The sequence below is a fragment of the Schistocerca nitens genome, chromosome 3 (assembly GCF_023898315.1).
Source record: "Schistocerca nitens isolate TAMUIC-IGC-003100 chromosome 3, iqSchNite1.1, whole genome shotgun sequence".
In the NCBI taxonomy this organism is placed as follows: Eukaryota; Metazoa; Arthropoda; class Insecta; order Orthoptera; family Acrididae; genus Schistocerca; species Schistocerca nitens.
In genome coordinates, this window is record NC_064616.1 from 925,294,391 (window position 1) to 925,319,707 (window position 25,317).

At 44.6% G+C, this 25,317-nt stretch overlaps 1 protein-coding gene across 1 annotated transcript in view; it reads left to right on the plus strand.

The window, feature by feature from the left end:
• The window catches only part of LOC126249492 (uncharacterized), a 1,087,724-nt gene that overhangs the window by 857,736 nt on the left and 204,671 nt on the right, over window positions 1-25,317 (plus strand). Inside the window, exon 12 of the mRNA XM_049951143.1 lies at window positions 13,493-13,678. Within this exon, the coding sequence (XP_049807100.1) occupies window positions 13,493-13,678 (186 nt within the window). The remainder of the gene's footprint in view (window positions 1-13,492; window positions 13,679-25,317) is intronic.

The following is a 25,317-nucleotide window of genomic DNA, read 5'->3' on the forward strand; positions in this document are numbered from 1 at the left end:
TAATACTAGGCCGTTGGGATCCAGCACGGCGTTCCGTATTACCCTCCTAAACCCACCGGTTCCATATTCTGCTAACAGTCATTGGATCTCGACCAACGCGAGCAGCAATGTCGCGATACGATAAACCGCAATCGCGATAGGCTACAATCCGACCTTTATCAAAGTCGGAAACGTGATCGTACGCATTTATCCTCCTTACACGAGGCATCATAACAACGTTTCACCAGGCAACGCCGGTCAACTGCTGTTTGTGTATGAGAAATCGGTTGGAAACTTTCCTCATGTCAGCACATTGTAGGTGTCGCCCCCGCGCCAACCTTGTGCGAATGCTCTTAAAAGCTAATCATTTGCCTATCACAGCATCTTCTTCCTGTCGGTTAAATTTCACGTCCGTAGTACGTCGTCTTCGTGGTGTAGCAATTTTAATGGCCAGTAGTGTAATATCGCCCTTGACCCTTTTTGGAATGTTGGCTGTTGTAATTTCAGCAGTAAACCCCAAAATAATGCATAATATCTCGTCTCTCTTGTAGCATTGCCACTACGGCTGTATGAACACCTCAGTAACTCTGTGTTCGGTACTAAATAAATTCTTGACGAAATGCGCTGCTCGTATTTAAATCTTGCATATATCCTCCATTAATCCATCATAGTAGGGACCCGAGACTCCCGAGCAGTATTCCACAAGCGATGGAACTAGGTCCTTTTAAGGATACCACCTTTGTGGTTGAATTAAATTTCCCTAGAAATCATCCACTGAATCTTAGTGGGTATTTCATTTTTGCAGGAACTAGTCTTACTTGGACATTCCACATTAAACTGTTCGGAACACATATCCCTAGATATTTCATAGGTGTGAATACTTCCAGTGAAAAAAAAAAATGAAATGTCGTGTGGCTAGGGCCTCCCGTCGGGTAAACCGTTCGCCTGGTGCTGGTCTTTCGAGTTGACGCCACTTAGGCGACCTGCGTGTCGATGGGGACGAAATGATGATGACTTGGACAACACAACACCCAGTCCCTGAGCGGAGAAAATCTCCGACCCAGCCGGGAATCGAAACCGGGACCTTAGGATTGACATTCCGTCACGCTGACCACTCAGCTACCGGGGCCGGACAATACTTCCAGTAGTTGATAGTCTATCATGTTGTCAAACTATTAGCCTTTCCACCCATTGCTATAAAATTTTGAACAAATTAATTAGGGTGTTATAACGCGGCGTTACAAAACACTAAAAGAACTAAAATGGCGATTAACTGCTGGTTTCTGGTGATGGTCTTCCCCTTCGCACTGTCTTATTTCGGATGTCACATTCTAGAATATCATTGGACTATTAGAAGTAAAGATTGCTATGGAGGGGTGATTGTACGGTAGGCTATTGCCAGTGCTACTCTGGCAGGTATTTGGTAGGCAACAGAGAATCTGCAGCTTATACAGAAGGGGAGTGTTTTCCTGCATTCAGACGGCAGTTCCCTTGTGGCGCCCCCAACTACGAACGTGCTGAGCACATACCTCAGCCAACAACGTGGGCGCAGCGACGTGAAACGCTGTCTGTTCGAATTCTTCGACGAATATGTCAGCTTCTAATCGTGAAAGAGGGGAGTCCATTGCCCCTTCGTCTGTCCGCTAGTAAAATTTGTCCCGTCAACTAAAATACGTTATCGACAAGCACAATTGCATCAAGTCGCACATATCCGGTGGTATTTACTCATGTAGGAAGTTAATTGTTTCAGCTATAAGCACGTTGGTAAACAGTGATTTTTGTTAAAACTATTAGATCCGTAACTAATACTTGCTGTTACTGTATGAGATGTGTGAAATATGTGGAATGCTTAACATAAGACTCCAAGTGGCCAACCAGGCGACGTAACTTGTGGGCCAGATAATATGTGGGTGGGTTGATCACATTGATGGTCCATCTTACGGATCATCCCTCCTAGTGCACTTTTGCTACCGTATATATTCTTGGTGGCACTGGAAAATTTGACATGCGTCTCGTGGCTGTGTCAGCATCAATTCTATAACTCTTAAGTAGGGCCTACGTCTGTCTCACTACCTTCGCTGTGGGGACGATCTTCACTTCTTTGTACATGGGTTCATTCAGCAACTCTCTCACTCTGGCTTCATAGATGTATTCTGCATATTACTTTGCGTTTTCTTTGTCGCCTGTAAAATTACAATGTATTTGATGTTCTTGAGTTCTCTTATGGCGTCACAAAAGAACTGTCGTGCGACATCAGCGTCTCACTGCAGGGAACTACTCCCCCTCCATACAAGCTACCGATTCGTTATTTCCTACGAATCACTTGACATAGTAGCACAAGCAATAATCTACCGTATAGCCATCCCTGCATATCAATCTTTACGTCGAATTGTCCAATGACATTCCAGAATATGACGTCTGTAGCCACCTGCCAACCGAAATAAGATGATAGTATATAGGCGAAGACCTTCACCAGACTCCAGCAGTCAGTCGTCATGAAGATACCCGCTGCAAATTCGGTCGAAACGTCATGATTTTAGTTGCTTTAGTGTTTGACACTATCAAGTCACATTCATTGACTTCTTTCTTTTGCTATTGCCTTTATCCCGCATTGTGCGCAGGGTCGGCAGGGTTAGATACGAAATTGGCATGGTTAATTTTTAGGGCTGACCGGATGCCCTTCCTGCCGTCACCCCAGACCCCCGGGACGGATTTAGCGTACCCCAGCTGTCTGCGTCTAGTGTAAATCGTGAAATAGTGTAAATGTGTTACAAATGTCTGCGAGTCGTGTAACTGAGGCGGGACGTGGGGACCAGCCCGGTATTCACCTAGTAGGATGTGGAAAACTGCTTAAAAACCACATCCAGGCTGGCCGGCAGACCGGCCGTCGTCGTTAATCCGCCGGGCGGATTCTATCCGGCGCCGGCGCGCCTACCCGAGTCGAGGAACCAGCGGGTTAGCGCTCTCGGCTATCCTGGCGAGTTGTCACATTCATGTGACCACCTGTCAAAAGCATGAATAACCACCTTTTGCTGTGCGCACCATTGCGAGACGTGCAGGAAGAGAGTCTGTGTGTGTCTGGAAGGTACCGATAGGGATGTGGAGCGATGCCAATTCTAGTGCCGTCGCCAGCTGCACTAAGTTCTCGGTTTAGGATTCATGGCGCGCGCCCAACAGAGGTCGTCCCACAGATTCTCGATTGAGTTTAAATCCAGGGAGTTTGGAGGCCAGAGAAGTACGGTAAACTCCTGAGGACCAAAGGCACTGTTTTGTCAGGGATGGCGGAAGGGAAAACGACACTTCGTGGGCGGTGGAATTGGCTCTTTCCTTGGCTCAGTGAGTGAGGTGTAAGTGAAACATTGGTGGTTCCACTAACAACCATTTATTGAGACATAAGACCCTTTAAACAAACAGTGTTTTAACCCTCTCTTTGTCTCGCGTCCAGGCGACGTTCCTTCGCGTCTTCTTTTTTCCCTCGAAGGACTTCACTCGTGCCCGTTTGTCGGACGTATTTATTCGGTGGCCGAGTTATCTGTGAAGAGTACTGCGAACGCCGATGTCTCGTTGGCGGAATCCGGCGACGACATTCGCCTAGCAGTTTGCTGGCTAGTAAGTTTACAATTCGACCCCGGGCCCATCGGCTCCAGGAGCAAAACCATATGGCATGCGGCCTTACTGAACGATCCTGCTTGACGTTGATAGCCATAGCAGCGGATGCTGAAGAGCCAGGACTACACGGCGGTAGCCCAGTCTGTCATTCTCGTTGAACTGATGCCCTCTGCTGCTGGGCGTGTGCTGCTTTTACGCACCCTGATCCGGTATGTTTTCGTGTAGACGCCTCAGGTGGCATATAATCACTATGTCGTAATACTGAAGTGGCGTCCTGGATTTTGGTAACACCGACAGTTGCTGAATGAGTGATGGAACCAACATACTGGGGCTGGACGAAATGACGTAATGCTGAAACCGCTGCTTGCTACAATTCGCAATAGTTATGAAGACACATGCAGTGACCTAGAAGAGCTCTTTAATGGCCACTACACCGAGAACAGAGTAGTCTCATTAACCCCGTACTAAGCTCACTGTACAAAATATTAATCATAACCTTAAAACACCACACTGGTCTCGTTGGAACGCTGCAGATGGTGTGGAAATCTCACCAGGCGGTCGTGTGGCCACCCGCTGCTGAAGCTGTCATGCAGTGAAGTGGCATATGCGGTTCAGATGCATGCAAGCAGCGCTGGTAGGTGAGTTGACATGGACATATGACAAAACGGTAGAAAAGAACTATCTTGCGTGAACGTGCTCAGTGACCAGACCACGAACTAAACTGCCCGATTGTTTGGTGTATCAACGCACACTGTCCAGCGTACCACAAGTAGGTAGTGTACCGCGCTATAAAACTGCATGTCTATAATGGCAGTAAAAATATCCTAACCGACAGAGAGTGGAGACGAGTCTCACGTCTTGTCAATGAGAATCGGTTTCAAACCCTACAGGAGTTGTCGTTTTCAGTGGAAACGGATCCAGATCCAAACACTGATAAGGGAACTGAATGTAATAGACATACGGAGTCGGGTACCTAGCAAAAGGCCTTGCTCACAACGGCACGTAAATCTGCACTTCATAAGTGGGCCAGAAACACAGTAACTGGACAGTAGTTGACTGGGGACGCATAGTGTGGTCCGAGGTGTCGCGATTTTTCCTTTTTTGAAGTGATGCAAGGTGTCGAGTAAATCGACTGCGCAATCAATCGTTTAAGCCCAGTGTGTGGAAGGTGTAGTTCAGGTCAAAGGTGGTTCTGTGATGTTTTGGGGGCTAGTTTTCGTTCCTTGACCTGGATTCATCGTTGAGGTTACCGTGAATATGAACAATTTTGTTTATTTCAAGATTCTCCCTGATCAGTTGTTACCCTTTCTCCTAAACCTTCTTGGTGAGTGTGTTCTGGACACTCCGGTTGTCCAAGAATAGAACAGCCGTGTTCACAGTGTTGTATGTCTGTATCACTGGTGTGACAAACACTCAGGCAGTCCATCGCATCTCGACTGATGGTGCACCGGCGCACACGATCTAATCTGATAGAAAATGTCTAGGACTGTATGGAGCAAGAGATGAAACGCTGCAGTCAAAATCCACGTAAGTCGGTAGCTCGACGGCATAGAATCATGAATGAGTGGCTTCAGCTGGTTAGGGCGTACCTGAGGATACTTGTGGATTTTCGACTTCCTCGTAATGCCTCTGTGGAGGCTGGAGACGGTGTTACACGGGAACGGCGTAATACCTCCTGAGGGTGACTAATTTCTTGCACGGTGTGCTTATAAACTAACACTGTACCACATTACAGATTAATAACCAAGAAACAATCGTACAGAGTATCTTCATAGATGTGCGACTGCATAGACGAACGTCTTAACGTTATATACGAAGTCGACGTTCTAACTCCCAAAGGTGTCCTATTTGGTTACGTTCGCGACTCTAGACAGGGAAGTCTACATCAGGAATGTTATTGTCCTCAAACCACTGCTCCGTAAATACTGCTTTATGACAGGTTGCATTGTCATGCAGATATAAACGATCATTGTCTCCGAACTGTTGCTCTACAGCCGACCGGGCTGGCCGAGCGGTTCTAGGCACTACAGTCTGGAACCACGCGACCGCTACGGTCGCAAGTCCGAATCCTGCCTCGGGCATGGATGTGTGTGACGTCCTTAAGTTAGTTAGGTATGAGTAGATCTAAGTTCTAGGGGACTGATGACCTTAGAAGTTAAGTCCCATAGTGCTCAGAGCCATTTGAACCATTTTTTTTTGTTCCTCTACAGTACACAGCGCTGTAAAATGTGTTCATATCCTTACGCATTTAGCGACTGCTTCAGCGCAAGAATGGGACCACACACTACCCACTGAAAAAAAAAATCAATAACGTAACACAACCTACTCCTTGCTTCGCTATTGGCACTACATATGATGGCAGGTAACGTTCTCCAAGCATTCGCCAAACCTAAGCCTTTCCATCTGATTGCCACAGGGCAAAGCGTGATTCATCAAGCTATAATCACTCGTTTCCAGTCGTGAGTTCTCGAGTGGCGTCGCTCTTTACTCCGCCAAAAGCGTCGCTTAGGACTGATTACAGAATTGCGTGGTTCGTGAACAGCTGTTCGACCATTGTACTCCATTCTTTTCACCTCCCTACGAACAGTCATTGTACTATCTGGACTGCCAGCAGCACTCTGGAAATCGCGAGTGATTCCTCTCACTGATTTCATGCGAATTTATTTACAACCACTTCCCGCAATGATCGACGGTCCCTGTCCATAGGTTCATGAGGTGTGTGCGGTCTTGGTTTAGCTGGGGTTCTTCCTTCGCGTTTCCACTTCACCAGCAGCCTATTTTGGGCAGCTTTAGAAAGGTTGAAACGCCTCTCATGGATTTGTTACTCAGGTGACATCCAGTGACTAGTCGTCGTTCGAAGTCAATGAGCTTTACTGAGCGATCCATTCTGCTGCCAGTGCTCCTCTACTGACGACGCAATATTCCCTGTCTCATTTTATACTGGTGGGTCAGCTTCTCGTGGCATCTATTGGTCCTTTCCGCATTACATAATGGTATCTGGGCGCTTTTGATCATACAGTGCAGCTTGCCTAAGGGATAGGAGAATGAAATATGATATATTTGGGCGCATGCCAAGTTATGTTGGCCCACAAAATAAAGTACTTGGCAAGTCTCCAGAGAATAGGGTCAAGCCATCCGAGCAAATTACGCAGTACGGCATGCTCATCCAGCGAGAATTGCTGCTTTGGCACTGAGGCGATTACTTCACGCTGGCACCAAGCCAATCGGCCAGAGGCGCAGAAGTACCGACGCAGCAGGAAGTCGGTGGTCCGCGGTGCGGATGACCTGATTACCTCATGCTCAGGCCGAGGTTCTGTTTCGACTTGAGTGAAACAAACAAATGCTGTAGCAAAGTGAGCGTGGGCTAGACCCTATAAATATTTCACATTTTCAGCAAGAGGTGTCTCAGTGTGCGGTGTGGCCGTGCGGTTAAAGGCGCTTCAGTCTGGAACCGCGTGACCGCTACGGTCGCAGGTGCGAATCCTGCCTCGGGCATGGATGTGTGTGATGTCCTTAGGTTAGTTAGGTTTCATTAGTTCTAAGTTCTAGGCGACTGATGACCTCAGAAGTTAAGTCGCATAGTGCTCAGAGCCATTGAACCATATCTCAGTGTGATGGCTTCCAGGTACTAGATGGACCTTTGGCAGTCGGTACTCGTCGTGTCCAGTGGTCTTTGAGTTCCGTGGATCTCCTCCTGCGGACTTAGACGCTGCTAGCCGCGACGCTGTACTCGTGCAGAATTCAACGACGGAGACTTGGCACTTCGCAACCGGAGTGCCTCTTGGTGACCTCTAGTTGGTGACTGGGGGCGTGCAACTGCTCGTCCACTATCACATGTGCGAGAAAACTACTCGCTGCCTGAGGTGTTGACGTGGGCAGAATCCGCCGCTGAGGGCTGCTCCTTCTGCACCCAATCTATAAGGGTCAGTCAAATGAAAACCGAACACTCTCCATAATGGGACCACGGGATGGTTCTATTCAATAGTAATAACCACATGTGTTAAGGAATTTATCTCACTGGGAGACGAGACGATCAATTCCTGTTTGCCAGCCGCTGTGGCCCAGCGGTTCTAGGCGCTTCAGTCCGGAACCGCGCTGCTGCTACGGTCGCAGATTCGAATCCTGCCTCAGGCATGGATGTGTGTGATGTCCTTAGGTTAGTTAGGTTTAAGTAGTTCTAAGTCTAGGGGACTGATGACCTCAGATGTTAAGTCCCATAGTGCTTAGAGCCATTTGAACCAATTCCTGTTTCGTAGAATAGGGTCGACCACTGACAGATCCATACCGGACTCGCTCTTGCACTTCCTCGTCCGACTGAAACGGAGGTCCACGCATGCATTCTTCAGATGGGCAAAGGGGTAAAAATCACATGGTGAAAGATCCAGGCTGTACGGAGGATGTTGCAATGTTTCGCAACCAAATCGCTGAAGCGTAGCATTTGTCCGATTGTGTGGGGGCGGGCGTTATTGTGCAGCAGGATGATTCCATCCGTCAGCATTCCTGGGTGTTTCGCCTTTTGGCGCGTCGCCGTCTCCGCAAAGTGTCATCATAGCACTGCGCACTGATTGTTTTTCCACGTTCGAGGAGCTCTACGAGCAGAAGGCCCTTGCAGTCGGAGGAGGAGGTCATCAACGACCTTACGGGAACTTGTGTGAACAGCTTCTTTTTTTGCGGAGGAGATGTGGGACATTTCCAGTGTTGGCTTTGTCTTTTTCCTTCGCGTTGTTGGCCTGTTCTCGAACAGACTCATCCTGTTTGATGATAACGTCCCCACATTGCCAATCGGACGAAGGCTACGCTCCAACGATTTATTTGGGAGACACTGAAAATGTTCTGCAGAGCCCGAATCTTTCCCCGTATGATTTTCACAACTTTAACGACCTGAAGAAAGACACGGGTGGACGTCGGTTTCAGTCGGACGAGGAAGTGCAAGAGTGGGTCCGGTTGTGGCTGTATCAGCGACCGACCGCGTTCTATGGAAAAGGAATTGATCGTCTTGCCTCTCAGTGTGATATACGTCTTAACGTGTGTGATGATTACTTTTGAATGGAACCAATCCACGGTCCCGCCGTGGCGGGTGTTCGGTTTTCATTCGACTGCCCCTTGTGAATCGTGGTCATGCTCGTCCTGGCTACGTACTCCCAAGCCTGCTGGCGGCTACTGGGCTGTATGTGTGGCGCGCGTGTCGTCGGCCTTGGAGCGTCGCCGCTGCTTCCTTCGCCTACGGCTGCAAACCACGTGCTGGTCAGCGCCTACCTCAGCAGGCTTGTACTGCCGACGCCCTGCGAGCGCTGGCTATCTAGAGCGATGTCCCACTTACTGAATATATTCTGTATAATAAATACCGGGTGATCAAAAAGTCAGTATAAATTTGAAAACTGAATAAATCACGGAATAAGGTAGATAGAGAGGTACAAATTGACACACATGCTTGGAATGACATGGGGTTTTATTAGAACCAAAAAAATACAACAGTTCAAACAATGTCCGAGAGATGGCGCTTCATCTGATCAGGATAGCAATAATTAGCATAACACAGTAAGACAAAGCAAAGATGATGTTCTTTACAGGAAATGCTCAATATGTCCACCATCATTCCTCAACAATAGCTGTAGTCGAGGAATAATGTTGTGAACATCACTGTAAAGCATGTCCGGAGTTATGGTGAGGCATTGGCGTCGGATGTTGTCTTTCAGCATCCCTAGAGATGTCGGTCGATCACGATATACTTGCGACTTCAGGTAACCCCAAAGCCAATAATCGCACGGACTGAGACCTGGGGACCTGGAAGGCCAAGCATGACGAAAGTGGCGGCTGAGCACAAGATCATCACCAAACGACGCGCGCAAGAGATCTTTCACGTGTCTAGCAATATGGGGTGGAGCGCCATCCTGCATAAACTTCGTACGTTCCATCAGGTGTTCATCAGCCAGGCTGGGGATGATGCGATTCTGTAACATATCGGCGTACCTCTCGCCCGTCACGGTAGCAGTTACAAAACCAGAATCACGCATTTCTTCGAAGAAAAAAGGCCCGATAACGGTACATGTGGTAAATCCAACCCATACCGTGACTTTCGCGTCGTGCAATGGAGTTTCCACGACAGTTCTAGGATTTTTGGTAGCCCAAATTCGGCACTTGTGGGCATTGACAGACCCTCGGAGCGTGAAATGAGCTTCGTCGGTCCACAACATGTTACTCAACCAATCGTCATCTTCCGCCATCTTTTGAAACGCCCACACCGCAAATGCCCTCCGCTTCACTAAATGGCCAGGTAACAGTTCATGATGCCGATGGGTTTTGTACGTATAGCATCGGAGGGTACGCCTAAGTGCCAACCAAACAGTAGTGTATGGAATGCCGGTGCGACGTGCAACTGCACGAACGCTGACTTCCACGTGCATAGACGAACCCGCTAGTCTCCATTTCTTCCTGAACTGTCTCAGCAGCATTACGCCTTGTGCTCGGTCGGCCACTACGGGGTCTATCGTCTAAACATCCGTGGCTTCGAACTTCGAAATCATTCTCGCCACAGCTGCATTTGTCAACGGACCTTTACCCGTTCGAATCCCCTTCCTATGGCGATAGGATTGTAACGCTGAACTAGCACATTCCCCATTCTGATAATACAGCTTCACTAAAAGCGCCTTTTCAGGTAACGTCAAAATGTTGCGACTGCTGGTGCATCTGATTCTCTCTCTCATTACAGCTCATTACAGCTCTCTCGTTACAGCTCATTACACGATTGTCATGCGCAGTCATTGACGTTTTGCTGTCCAGCGCCATCTGACGCACATTATGTGAACTTTGTTTTTTTTTTTTGTTCTAATAAAACCCCATGTCATTCCAAGCATTTGTGTCAATTTTTACCTCTCTATCTACGTTATTCCGTGGTTTATTAAGTTTTCAAATTTATACTGAGTTTTTGATCACCCGATATATGGATTCTCAGTACTGTTTCACTGACACCTCATAGGGCATCTGACCACACCAACGCTCACCCACGCCCTTGGGTGGTAGTTCGTGGACATCCTGGCCTCGACGTGCCCAACACCACCATCATAATGGCCGACCAACTCGATCGTTACAGCATATAGACGGTGATTTTTCCCTCACTTAATACGCAAGTTGAGTAGGACAGAGAGCCTTGGTACGATTTAACCAGTGTCATGCACTGAAATTTGAATTGACGAGTATATAGGGTTTATAAATAGCAAACCGACACAACTTAGTACGTTTTGTGTAATGGTGAAATGGTCACTCCTAAGGAGAGAACGTCTGTCCGCCAGTGCAAAGTTCCGGCCCCGTGTTGTGGCGAAGTTTGAAAATGGTGGAGTTAAACTTTCTTCGAACTGTGCTTGGTACTCTAATCAGCTATACGACCGGTTAGCCATCAGTACGAGATGGAAGCACGGACTGAGCCTGCAGAAGGGAAAACTGATCATTTTTCACGAGAAGACCTTCCATATCCGGAAGTTAATGATTTGGGTGCTGTGAGGAGTCAGTATTCGAGAAAGGTTCGAAACGTAGTGATTAGCATGCGTTCCAGGTCTTTCTAGTATGTTTGTGGAGTAGTGTGGACAATATTCTTCATACTATTAGACGGAAAATAGTAAAAAGCTGTAACACATAAAATAGGTCGCTATCTACCAAAATACTGATCTAAGCATGTGGTCTTCACGCGCTCGGCTCTGTCACGGGTTTATTTTTCCAATTGTGTTAGTTGCGTGTTAACAGTGATACACAGGACTATGGGTACGATTACTGTTGAAGAGTTGGCCGATATGCATGTCCTGTATCGACTCAATGATTCCAGTACGAGAGCACAACACCGACGGAATGTTGTGCTGTTCCCGAGAGGCAGCAACCACGTGACAGTACTTTTGCATCTCTACATAGGCGCCTATGAGAAAATGGATCCTTCCGTGTTATAATGGTTTCATACTGCACATTTTTATACTGTTGTGAATGTATTTTCACAGAAATAAAGGTAACTGTGGCAACAAACGAAATAAATCAATATTACATTATTAAGAGATGACGAATCTTTTACACCGAAATACTCAGAAAATATCCCAGAAGAGCCTCCGAAATTTTGTCATTAGAGTTCCAGTTCATCCTGTATGTACACTAGTGGCCATTAAAATCTACACCACGAATATGACGTGCTACAGAAGCGAAATTCAACCGACAGGAAGAACATGCTGTGATATGCTCAAATGGCTCAAATGGCTCTGAGCACTATGGGACTTAACATCTGAGGTCATCAGAACTAATTAAACCTAACTAACCTAAGGACATCACACACATCCATACCCGAGGCAGGATTCGAACCTGCGACCGTAGCGGTCGCGCGGTTCCGGACTGCAACGCCTAGAACCGCGGGGCCACCGCGGTCGGCTGTGATATTCAAATGATTAGCTTTTCAGAGCATTCACACAAGGTTGGCGCCGGTGGCGACACCTACAACGTGCTGACATGAGGAAAGTTTCCAACCGATTTCTCATACACAAACAGCAGTTGACCGGCGTTGCCTGGTGAAACATTGTTGTGATGCCTCGTGTAAGGAGGATAAATGCGTACCATCATGTTTCCGACTTTGACAAAGGTCGGATTGTAGCCTATCGGAATTTCGGTTTATCGTATAGCGACACTGCTGCTCGCGTTGGTCGAGATCCAATGACTGTTAGCAGAATATGGAATCGGTGGGTTCAGGAGGATAATACGGAACGCCGTGCTGGATCCCAACGGCCTCGTATCACTAGCAGTTAAGATGAAAGGCATCTTATCCGCATGGCTGTAACGGATCGTGCAGCCACGTCTCGATCCCTCAATCAACAGATGGGGACGTTTGCAAGACAACAACCATCTGCACAAACAGTTCGACGACGTTGCAGCAGCATGGACCATCAGCTCGGAGACCATAGCTGCGGTTGCCCTTGACGCTGCATGACAGACAGGAGCGCCTGCGATGGTGTACTCAACGACGAACCTGGGTGCACGAATGGCAAAATGTCATTTTTTTCGGATGAATCCTGGTTCTGTTTACAGCATCATGATGGTCGCATCCGAGTTTGGCGACATCGCGGTCAACGCACATGGAAGCGTGTATTCGTCATCGCCATACTGGCGTATCACCCGGCGTGATGGTATGGGGTGCCATCGGTTTCACGTCTCGGTCACCTCTTGTTCGCATTGACGGCACTTTGAACAGTGGACGTTACATTTCAGGTGTGTTACGACCAGTGGCTCTACCCTTCATTCGATCCCTGCGAAACCCTACATTTCAGCAGGATAATGCACGACCGCATGTTGCAGGTCCTGTACGGGCCTTTCTGGATACAGAAAATGTTCGACTGCTGCCCTGGCCAGCACATTCTCCAAATCTCTCACTAACTGAAAACGTCTGGTCAATGGTGGCCGAGCAACTGGCTCGTCACAATAACGCCAGTCAGTACTCTTGATGAACTGTGGTATCGTGTTGAAGCTGCATGGGCAGTTGTACCTGTACACGCCATCCAAGCTCTGTTTGACTTAATACCCAGGCGTATCAAGGCCGTTATTACGGCCAGAGGTGGTTGTTCTGGGTACTGATTTCTCAGGATCTGTGCACCCAAATTGCGTGAAAATGTAATCACATGTCAGTTCTAGTATAATATATTTGTCCAATGAATACCCGTTTGTCATCTGCATTTCTTCTTTGTGTAACAATTTTAATGGCCAGTAGTGTAGATGTAGATGAAGAACTTTCTTACTTTATCTTGTTTAAATTGTTCATTTATATCCATTGTTAAAATTTTAGCATTATGGTTCTGTTTCCTTTGAAAGTCATCTTGCATCGCTGCGTGCCCACTTGGCGTAGTTGGAACAACAATGAAGGTAGCATGTGGTTTGGTGTTCGCAGGCCACACGCGACAGGGCCTCAAGTGCAAAGTGTGCAAGGTGAACGTGCACGCCGACTGCCAGGAGCGTCTGGGCCGCTGCCAGCCCAAGTCGCGGCTGCTGCGCCGCCAGAAGTCCACGTCGGAGATCGAGACGCGCCACGCCGACCTGGTGGCCGGCAGCCCGCTGCCCCTGCCACACGACCAGAGTGAGTACCCGCGTTGCGACACTCGCACCGTGAGTAACGCCTAACACCCTCGAGCACGAGCTGTGATTATCTTAATTGTTTTGTATCATGATTCCCATTATGCCATGACTAGGAGCGGAACATTAAGTTCCGTGTTTTCTCCATCCGTCTACTGCGCCAGTCTTTTTGGGAGGTGCCTGTATTCCAATGTAAAAGACTTTGGCCCGAAGCGTACCTATAGGGAACCAATTCTTTGACGTGTCCATCGGCACCAAACTTCTGACTAGAGCTCAGAGTAGCGTAGAGGACGCTCTGTGAGATTGGTCGCGACTTGCGGTTCTTCAGATGCTTCGAGATAATATTATAAAATGACGGTCAAAGTTTATCAGATCCGCAAAGACTTCCACGCGCACAAAAACTTGCGGTCCCACGCCCTGTGTCTGAATAGTCTCAAAATCCTCTTAATTACCAATCACCTCAACACTAATGGTGTCCCTGTTTACCACAGAAGACCCAGCCTCGAACACTTCTGAAGGCAACGCCAAGGACGCTGTTCCGTGAATTGTCTAACCTACGACGATTACTCCATCCATTCCACTAGCACCCTAAGGTCCAGTTTGATAACTTTCTGAAACAGTTTCCAAGTCTACAGTCGTATTCCCTCGAACAAATCCTTCACATCCCACCCACTGCTCTAAATGTAAGCTGAAGCCTCCTTTCACCAAACTTAAATTAATGTTCCCCATCAATATATATTCCCTATTCTACCCAGACAACTCCCTGTGTCTCGTCCCTTCCACTGAAGATATAATCCATATTGTACCAACAATTCTCCAAAAATCGAGGCCTTCGAGCGATCTCGCATCCTTCAACAAACTACTCTGGCCGCCCACTCTGTACTTCACCATAATTCAACCAACACGTTTACCACAACCGTTCGTTCATTTACTCTCGTCTAGATATTCTTGCTCGATCCCATTTCCATCAAACTCACCACATTATCTCCAACTGTACTGCATCCACTCTCCACCGTAAGCACAAATAGACCATCTTCCATTACGTCAACTGTCGCAATGCTTATTTGTCCATTTCCTTCTGCCACTCACGCCGTTCATCAGCTGCTCAGCTATATCCCATGCTTCTCATTCCACAGTTCCACTGCCTTCTATTTTTTTGCGCGGTGCTAGTCGTCAGTCTCCAGAAAGACCACCTCCAGTAGAACGACAGCACATCTGACGTCAACATCCTCAGCAGCGTAACATCAAAGCTTCACCACTGCAGTCATTTATCGTCACATGAAGATTGTCTGATTCGCAAAATACGAATTCTTTAAACATTAATATTTTTATTTCCAATCCGATATATTGAAAACCCCTATGGGTGTTGTGTGAACGCCTTTTTGTTGTCGTGCCATTATGACTGGAGAATGATAGTGAGTAAGGAAAAAGTATGTTTATTCCGTAGACATGTAATGTATAGCACTTTGGAAAAAATATATACTGTCAATGGAGTTTATATGATTGGTTATCTTCTTTTATTTTCTTGCCAAGTTTGGTTTTGTTTGTGACTGTGGCTGTGGCTGTTATAGTAAGAAAATAAAAGATGATATACAACATTTTCAATGTACTAACTCCAAAGAAGAGTTATGGGTTTGAGGAGTGAAACGGTCGTTCCTCGTGCAGCTTGCTTATCTTCTCTCAACATCTTCACATATACACTGCCGTTTCAGTCATGAAGTACCGTACTTTTCCTGCAGTAGACAGATGTCTAGAATAGGTTCCGCTATCACCGGTAAGAAATCTGACAACTGACTCGATGCTTGCGGACCAATGAAATCGCGATCTTTGATCAACCGTCAAGTGTTTACGTATGAGACACAGCCCCTTTGAAAGAGGACATAACCATTGCAAGGTATCTCCCACTATCTGCAGTAATATTGTTTAGCAAAATATACATGGCAGGCTATTTATTATTATTCACGGTTATTTATAGACTCTGTCTTATAGCTACGTGAAAATACCTTCGAACATTTTCTTACAGCTGTTCCGTATAAAACGCAGTGATCTATGCTCTTATCCTTGTAATCGATGTATATTTTTCGAAATACTACAATTAGAAATTCAGTACCTGTACACACTTTAACTTAAAAAATTCATGATGTGCACTTCGTCTTCATCCCCCAAATAAACAGCTGAGGCAGCAGATTTTGATTAATGTTGTCAGTATGTACATGTATACATGTATATTTTATGTATTACTGTCCATGAAAATTAGTGCTGGACTTGACATTTTGGTTCTTGTTGCCAGTTAAGGTGATGCTATACGTGATAGAGTTCCATGATTATGCAGATGTATACTTTGCGGATGCTCAGCGATTGTATTGTGAAGGCAATTGTCTGATGATGAAGCCATAAGACCTTCAAAATCGATCGTAGTAAATGAACATCATCAAATACAGGTGTTTGGGATTAATTTCAAAAAAAGAGAATAAATAGTTATCCTACGTCCTACGCAACAGCTGACGTCGCCAATATCTGTAGAAAAATGAGAGATGAAAGAAGGGACTATACTATCCATAACTGCCATACGCACAATTACTAACGTTGTGTTATTTATCCAAATCACAGATCCCACATTAACTGTCAATCTCTTTAAGTAACTAATCACTGACTGATGTGAAGTAGCAGCCACAGCATCAGCCCGAGGCAGCGAGAGAAACAATGTAAGTGACCTGGTTGGATTTATGCATAACTTACATCGCTTACTTCAGCTTCTGGTGCACTCCTAGGACTTTTTTAACCATTAGTATAGCATCCTTGGTTCCGAGCGATCATTAAATGTATACAGTCGAATGCGTTTTACACGACACAGGAAGGAGTGAACTAATGATTAGACATGTCTACTATATCTGCCCTGTGAATCAGTGATTGGTGTGCGGGCACAGAAAGGTCATTGTTCTTGTTTACACGCCAGCTAAAGCACGCGGCTACATATTCGGTTCTCCCGTCCACTTTTTGTTGCGTCGTGTAGGAAATATTGAAGTGGTTCACTTGAAGATATGAGCAACCTGCACACACATAACTCTGACGCTGATGACATTTCATTAACGGTTGGAGATACCAAAACGAGTTTTTCAACAAGTAATGAGACACAAATGTGCGGGTATTTGCTGTGTAATTAACACTCGTACCTTTGCGACAGAGGCAAGATTGGAACAGTGCACTTTCATCTCCGTTGTCCCAAAAGTTTCGTCTATTTGGCCTCACAAAAAATTTCTTGATCCACTTACACTGGACGTTCACCTGCTATGTTAGTTCTTCCGTGTAGACATTAACGTAATTATGTCGGAAGCACAATAAGAAAAAGTGCATATTACCATTTGAAAAAGCTATAATCACATCACTATTCCGTTAAATAGTAATGTTACTAGCATTAATCATACAACAAAGTACTTCTCCGATTACTTATTGACATTCAATTTTTTATTTCGCTGTCTCGAAGTGATCATGGCATCTTAAGAGATGCACGTTTTGTTAATGCGGTAAACTTCATGATTACGGAAGTAGATGACACTTTTAAGTTTCGTTGCTGGAAACTTGGATTCGAACTGCCACTTAATAGCCTAGCCACTGTCATTCACTTTACATTCTAATCAGCTTTCGATATGTAAGATTGCCTCATAACTTTTTCAGCACTTTTGGAAGATCTCGGTGGCTACAGTTACAGCTCGTAATCCATTCTGACATGTGGCTTCCTTCACGAGACAGATTAATCTGCTCCTAAGTGGCGCTTGCTTTATTGAGCAATGGCATGTAGTCTCCTCAGAGTGGAACCACTTCGCGCTAAACAGTTCAGACTCTTTGCGCAGATCCAACAATCACTAGCGGCAGAGACAATTTTCGTATACCCGCCAACTTGGCCTCATATGCATAATGTGAATTTCAGTCTTACTCAGTAATATGGAAATCTAAAACGGGGTGAGAAACATCTGATTCATTTGGACTCAGCCTCTATTTTCTAAGTGAGTTCGGTCCTTTACAATAGTTTCGAGATCGTAAAGGCAATTCTGATGACTCTGAAAATTTTAATAAGCCGTTTTTGCGATCTGTCGTCTAGTTTCCAGTTATCGCCTGACGCGTATTCTACGCACGACGATATGACATAATTTTCAAAAGATGTTCTCAAGATTTCTTCAGTTTCCTTTTGATCGTGACTGGTAAAACTGGCTGAATAACATTGGTCACTAAACCAAAATCGTGATAAATTTATATGGCTTGATCGACAGTGTTCTTCAAGACTCTATCTAGCTGTGTGACTTTCATCGCAGTTGAGTACAGTGATTCTTATGAATTGTTGATTAATAAAGAGATTAATATTTGCACTGCTCTTTGATAATTATTTCTGTCGCACATTTACAGTTATTTTTCAACTTTAATTATAAGAGTAGACTCGACTCTGGTTCAGATCAACATTCTGTGTAGTACATCTTTGTATGATAAAAGTTTTTGTTTTATCTCAATGTGTAGCAACACAATCCTTGCTTATCCTTCATATGATCCGTAAACAGTTTCCACAATATATTTTGTATATGTATACTGTAATTGTTCTTCATTTTTAGCTAAATTCGATACAAATATACAGGAAGACTGACTTAACTACAAGTGTGCTAGTCATATAAAAGTTTTTCTTTTGTAGGTTATGTGTAGTTTCGTCATGAATCCTCGTTTCTTACTGCAGTTTTTCTTAATAGTAATTAATGTGGTACTTACAAATTAATCGAGAATATATCTGTAATTTACAAACCCAGTTAATGACGTCAATCTTTTCCCAAGATCATATTTGATGGTACCAAATCTGCATGTATAAATTTTAGTTTTTAATCTTTCATTGCAAGACAGGTGCCCGGTGATCGTCCTTTCGAAGACTGAAACTGATTGTTAATAAAGAGTATCCAGATATACAGCTGAGCGATTAAACAGAGACCTACAGGCGTACAGGGCGAAGGAAGTAAGATGGGCCACCGCAAATATATCGAGGTCCGGTTTTAACAAGGTGGCGAATTTTATGACGTATGCAAGAAATTTTTTACGTTTATAGCTGCCGAATTACCACTCTGTCTCCGTTTACTTTTTTTTTTTTTTTTAGTGGTTCTATACACTTTTCTTGTGGCACTGGAAAGTACCTTCCAATAGTACTTCAATGTCATAACATGTGCGGAACTTGATCAAATCGTAACAAGATAACAGCGGCACAAACCACTGTCCCACCCTCAGGAGAGGAGATCTCGCAAATGGCTGCCCTACTCTACCAAAAGTAAGAATACATGTAACATGGGCATGGTTCGTGCGTTTGTTGTTATGACTGTGATATCTGGTGCACAAAATGTTACCCTGGAGCACTTTTACGTGGTATAAAGTGATTCCGGCCAAATAATACCGCACGTTCAATTTCATCTGGAGGTATCCCAGCACAGGCTCGCGTTATACGGCTTTTCATGTCTACGGAAGTTTTCTTGTAGACTTCCTCTTCTAATTTTCCACAAAGATTGAAAGCCAGAGGTGTCAAGCCTGGTAAGCGTGTAAGCTGTTTTGCGTTTCCCAGAGACCTACCCAACAATCTCCAAATAATACAGGGTGATTCAAAAAGAATACCACAACTTTAAAAATGTGTATTTAATGAAAGAAACATAATATAACCTTCTGTTATACATCATTACAAAGAGTATTTAAAAAGGTTTTTTTTCACTCAAAAACAAGTTCAGAGATGTTCAATATGGCCCCCTCCAGACACACGAGCAATATCAACCCGATACTCCAACTCGTTCCACACTCTCTGTAGCATATCAGGCGTAACAGTTTGGATAGCTGCTGTTATTTCTCGTTTCAAATCATCAATGGTGGCTGGGAGAGGTGGCCGAAACACCATATCCTTAACATACCCCCATAAGAAAAAATCGCAGGGGGTAAGATCAGGGCTTCTTGGAGGCCAGTGATGAAGTGCTCTGTCACGGGCTGCCTGGCGGCCGATCCATCGCCTCGGGTAGTTGACGTTCAGGTAGTTACGGACAGATAAGTGCCAATGTGGTGGCGCTCCATCCTGCTGAAATATGAATTGTTGTGCTTCTTGTTCGAGCTGAGGGAACAGCCAATTCTCTAACATCTCCAGATACTGTAGTCCAGTTACAGTAGCACCTTCGAAGAAAAAGGGACCAAAAACTTTTCCCTTTGCACAAACACCCATTCTCTGTAAACTGTTTATACCAACGTTTAATACACCACCTATCAGGAGGTTTAACACCATACTTCGTTCGAAATGCACGCTGAACAACTGTCGTCGATTCACTTCTGCCGTACTCAATAACACAAAAAGCTTTCTGTTGAGCGGTCGCCATCTTAGCATCAACTGACGCTGACGCCTAGTCAACAGCGCCTCAAGCGAACAAATGTACAACTAAATGAAACTTTATAGCTCCCTTAATTCGCCGACAGATAGTGCTTAGCTCTGCCTTTTGTCGTTGCAGAGTTTTAAATTCCTAAAGTTGTGGTATTCTTTTTGAATCACCCTGTATTTCCAGAGGATCTTTAATAACGTTTGGGGAATGGGCGGGACATCCATCAGGTTGGAATCACATGGATTGCTTTATGAGCAGTGGGATGTCTTCCAGTAGCTGTTGCAGCATTTAGAGCCTATTAATAAAATGGAAACCACTGATATGATTCTTGCTAATCCCGCACCATAAGTTTAAAACCAACGTTGTTGTTTATTCACTTCCCATTAGCCAGCGTGGTTTCCAGTTGACCAATAGTCATCTTGCGAAGACAGACAGGTTTGCGAACGATGCTTCACCGCCAAGAAAAACCTTGCATATAGGAATGCCGCATCACTTTGCAGTTAAAATGACTTGCTTAGTCAGACAATTGCCCACAATATTCGCTATAACGTAGCAAAAGCCAAACCTTCATACATTTGAAGTTACCGGTTTTAGCTGCCTAAATTGCATTATGACACAACCAGTGGAAACTATTACCGCCAGTATGGCAAAAGGTTGGTCGTAATGTAATTTGTGCTTACTCAAGAACTGCCTGTAACCGTATAATAATTGTGGTCAGTTATACTTGTGCGCTGCAACTGCTCGTGTGTTACACTGAGAAATGACTTTCACTACCGTGACATATGCATAATTTTTAATAACAGCGTTTGCTTTGTGAATTATAGATTGCAGCGATCAGTCGTCCTTTTTAAATGTTATTGTGCAGATCTAGATTTCGGCTAGAAGCTAGCCATTCTCAATAGACTATTATCTTCGCTCAATGCATGTAACGCCTATTGGTCGGGCTTCATCCACAGTTCATTGAATTGAGTATTTCGTATGGCTAGCTTCTAGCTGAAATCTATATCTGCACAATAAAATTTAAAAGGGACGACTGATCGCTGCAATCTATAATTTACAAGTCAATATAACAGTCGCTGGGTGCAACAGCTTTCTGAATGGAAGGTAACCTGATTAAAGCGTTTGTGCACCATTTCTCTCTAAATATTTCTTCAAAATGTGTTTAAAAACTCCAAAATACATAAAATATGTGCGACTTTTACTGCGTGTTTTGACAGACTTGATGATAAGATATTCAGTGATAGGCGAAACTTCGAATGTAGCCTCTTGGTAAACGTGTCCATACGCGGATTAAAACTACTCAGTGAACAGACCGCTGTATTCGTATAGGACTGTATTGCGGCTGATGTGACTATATCGAATTGCCAGTTTTTGTCTCTTAAGCTCTCGGTGACCCATTGCAGGGAAATATAGCGTAGCTTCTTCTTGATTACTTCTATCAAATTCTCAACTTCCCATCATTTTACTTGATCACTAGCGACTGTGATGGCATGTTGAACCCTGGCGGGAAAGAATTTGACGTATGCAAGAAGAGTCGTGTGAAACAATGTGTTTGAAACTGCATAAAACTCTAACTTCTCAACACTGTATGAGCAGACTCGTTAAGAGATCAGAGGAAGGCAATGGGAAAGCACCTCCCATAGGATCTTGCAGAGGACAGTACTGCTACCGATTAATGAGCGATACTGAATATTCAGACACTCTGTTGTAGATTATTATTATCACCTGACTTAAATTTACAGTGATGTCTTTGGTTCTCTGCATTTTGTGGAACCTGAGTTTACATTTTGAACCAATTGGAGAGCGCTCAGGTAACTGATGTGTAAAAACACTTAAAAACTCCACTGCAGTCTGTCTCTACCCCTCAATTCGTATTTTATGGTCGCGCGGGTCCCAGAAACCTAGTGTGTAGGCATGAGCTACATCCATCTTACGATGGTTTAACGGAGAGTTCAGGTCTGCTGCAGTTGACACGTGCTACATATTTTATTTTATAAATATCGCCCATTTGACCTGCACTGTCATTGTCACTGCTCACAAGAATATATTTGTCATTGAGCGAACTTGAATAGCTTACGATGGCTAACTCACTCTTGAAAATTAGGTAACCTGGGCTCTCTTGCACGATATATTGTGGTCGTCATTCTACCACTTGTTGCGGCGTCAAAGCGTAGGTGCGTAACAGAGTAGCCCCTACTTCTGGCTCTTTCCATGGTAATGTAAGTTCCTCTGATCTTCCTGGCCGCTTAACTTCTGTTCAGGTCAATATGTTTTCCAGCACAGTGGATGGCCTGGATCCGATCACCGGCACTATCTATATTTCAGTGGTGGGAAGACGTTTACTTGATCTGCCTAGCCGTATAAAGACAGCTGTGCATCTACTTGAAGATGTGACGGCTTGAGATCTTAGCTGAATTTTTCTCTGGTCACTGCAGTGAAATCATCCAATGATGACTACTGGAAAGGAAGAAGCAGTAGCAGTGATGTCCTTACATGGGTTTTGTCATTGGCTGTCAGCGCTCTACGAACTGAGTGGTTCTACGATGCGTCACGAATTAATTGAATGTTTCATATGCCAGTTATTCTCTACTATAATTGGACTTCCAGACTGAAGCTCGATTGACCACTGTCAGCGTCAAATAGTCTGCGATAGAATTTATCTGTATCTACGGCATCAGCCACCCTCTTGTGAACCACTCTGTTCCTACTGCATTCCGTACAGTCTAACGCGATAGTTTTAGAAACGGTTTTTTTTTTTGTCTCCTGACAGAGTGTGTAAAAATAAAGAACTTCTTCAGATATATTCTCTTATCTAACCCAGTCACGGTACAGTTGTTTCTATCTATTGTCGGCCTTCTTTCTCTGCCTGTTGCAATGCGTCAAAGAAAGAGTATCACCTCGTTTAAGCATAAGTCATATTCTCAATGTGTCACACCTTCGAGTGAAGTTAAAAACATTAATAGGAATAAGTTACAGAATCTGGGTGCAGTGATGGTTTGTTCCCGACTTACTGGTGTTAGTATATTTCTAATCTGTTCATTAGTTAACTTAATATTTCTATTTCTCTTTCAGTACGATGTGTAACTTCAATCTCCTCTCAGTACATCCACTGTTACAGTTTCAGCTGTCAGACCCCGTATTACTCAACTGGAGAACATTATGATCGTTTAGGCAGCGGATAGATAGTGCAGTTCGTGTATAAAACTGCCTGACCAAACGGAACGCTGGGTCTTAGACGGGTGTGCGTGCATTGTGGTGAGTTTACGTGCCACCCGGCTGCTGTCTAAAGATAACTGACCCGTTCGTGCATCATGGAACACGGACTAAATTGGTTATCGGTCGCAGGACAACTATCAATACTGGAAGAGAACGGCTACGTGGTTCGTAATGAAAGCTAGTTCTCTACACGCTTCAGAATGCTGAGAAGATAACAGTTATAGCCTGGGAATACTAACGCACTCTGTACACCATAAAGGAAAAACAGCGGCTATGCACGAGGCTACGAGAGTTGTCAACGACCCTAAGGACTTGCTCGTTGCTGGATAATTACATATTCGTTTTCATTCTGCATAAAAAAAGAGAAACATCTCCCGTCTAATGCTAAGTCAAATAGATTCTAAACGTCTAGATCGACAACTCAGACAGTGCATTTGCTTCCTCGAGCAAATTAATATACCTATGTCTAATTGCAAATAACTTCGGTTGCCTGCAAACGAACCGAAAGCGAATTGTACAAGCTAGGGACAACAAGGGCAGAGTGGTAGATTACATTAATTTTTTTGCAATAACATCGCATAATTTGGAATACTGCCGTGGCACATTGAAAACCTGAAATCTAGTAGCGCACACTGAAGTGAGCGGACGAGTCAGTAGACAACATTCTTTCATTGATTCGGTGACAGAGCTGTAACTTGTACATCGACTACCACATCTGGACAGAGTGATAGGAAACAGAGATAAGAGGCCAGCAAAACAGAGAGAGGTTTACTATAAGCCTCCCTATCGCCATAAAAGGTTACTACTTCTTTAATACACTCGTACTTTCGAAAACCTGTACGACATCAGTGATTTGCCAATAGTTTGGTTTTCTATGGTGCCACTGTGGGTAATCCCTGTTGCTGATCGATCCGTTTGACTGACGATCACACGGGAACCTGGTTTCAGTTCACGCCGCTAGCAAGTTTCAATAGTACGTGGACACTTCCTGATGTGATAGCTAAAGTGCGAGGATAAAATTTTACTGATATTGGAATGCTTGTTCTATAACTCCTTCCACATAGAACTTTCAACACCCAGTTGTTCCACGCACATATCTGCAGGTGTTCATTGTTCTTCGGAAATTACCGAGTGGATGTTTGTCGCCTCTCTTATATATGAGAGCCCTCAATGTGTGCAACAAGACTGTCATATCTTCAGATAAAATCTTGTACCATTTCATCTCACTGTTTCGTGTAACGCGAGGTTTTTCGCGGCTTGTTAGCTTCCTGAGCCGCGAGTGATGGTTGCGGCTTTCAGTAATGGCGCTGGCAGACTTTGCTCCAAAATGAGCACCACATTCTCAATGTGTGCTATAAAGCGCACGTTTGCTAAGTTCCACATTGTCCTTTTGTATGAGGAAACATAGCTTTAATACTTTTTATGGGAAGTGTCCTGAGAGGTGAGCCACACACTTACGTCGGTTTTCAATGACAAAGGACTAGTTTAAAGGTCAAACGATGTTTTTCTTGACTGATGTAGACAGGGTGCAGCGAGAAGAGGTAGTAAGCCCCATCCCAAAGACTGAAAACGTTAGCCCCTTCTCCCATATGTGGTGATACCATTACGGATAACTGCCGACTGAAAAGCAAATGTAACATAAACTTAAATTTTCCCTACAATCGACATTGAAACCACTTTATAAAGTAATAGATATGCACAATAGTATCTACTGCTACATTAGAAATAGTATTTTTTTGCAAAAAACTTAAATTAAAAATGAAAATAGCCCCGTTTGTCGCCGTTGCTTTTCCACATAAGTTGGCAGCTCTTAATGCAGATATACTATTTGCTCACAGCCAAACGACTTAGTCCAGTTCATGGCAAGGGAACTGCAATGGCGACAAAATGCACACATATTATGCTTTGGACGCATGCACAACAGTAGCAGTCTGTTTTACTCTCGACGAAGAGAAGAGTTTTAAATCACTACCATCTTGTCCAGAGACTGGAAAGTCTTTTATACAGCTATGCCGAGGCAAAAGACTTCGTTCATGTATATAAGAACGTGTTC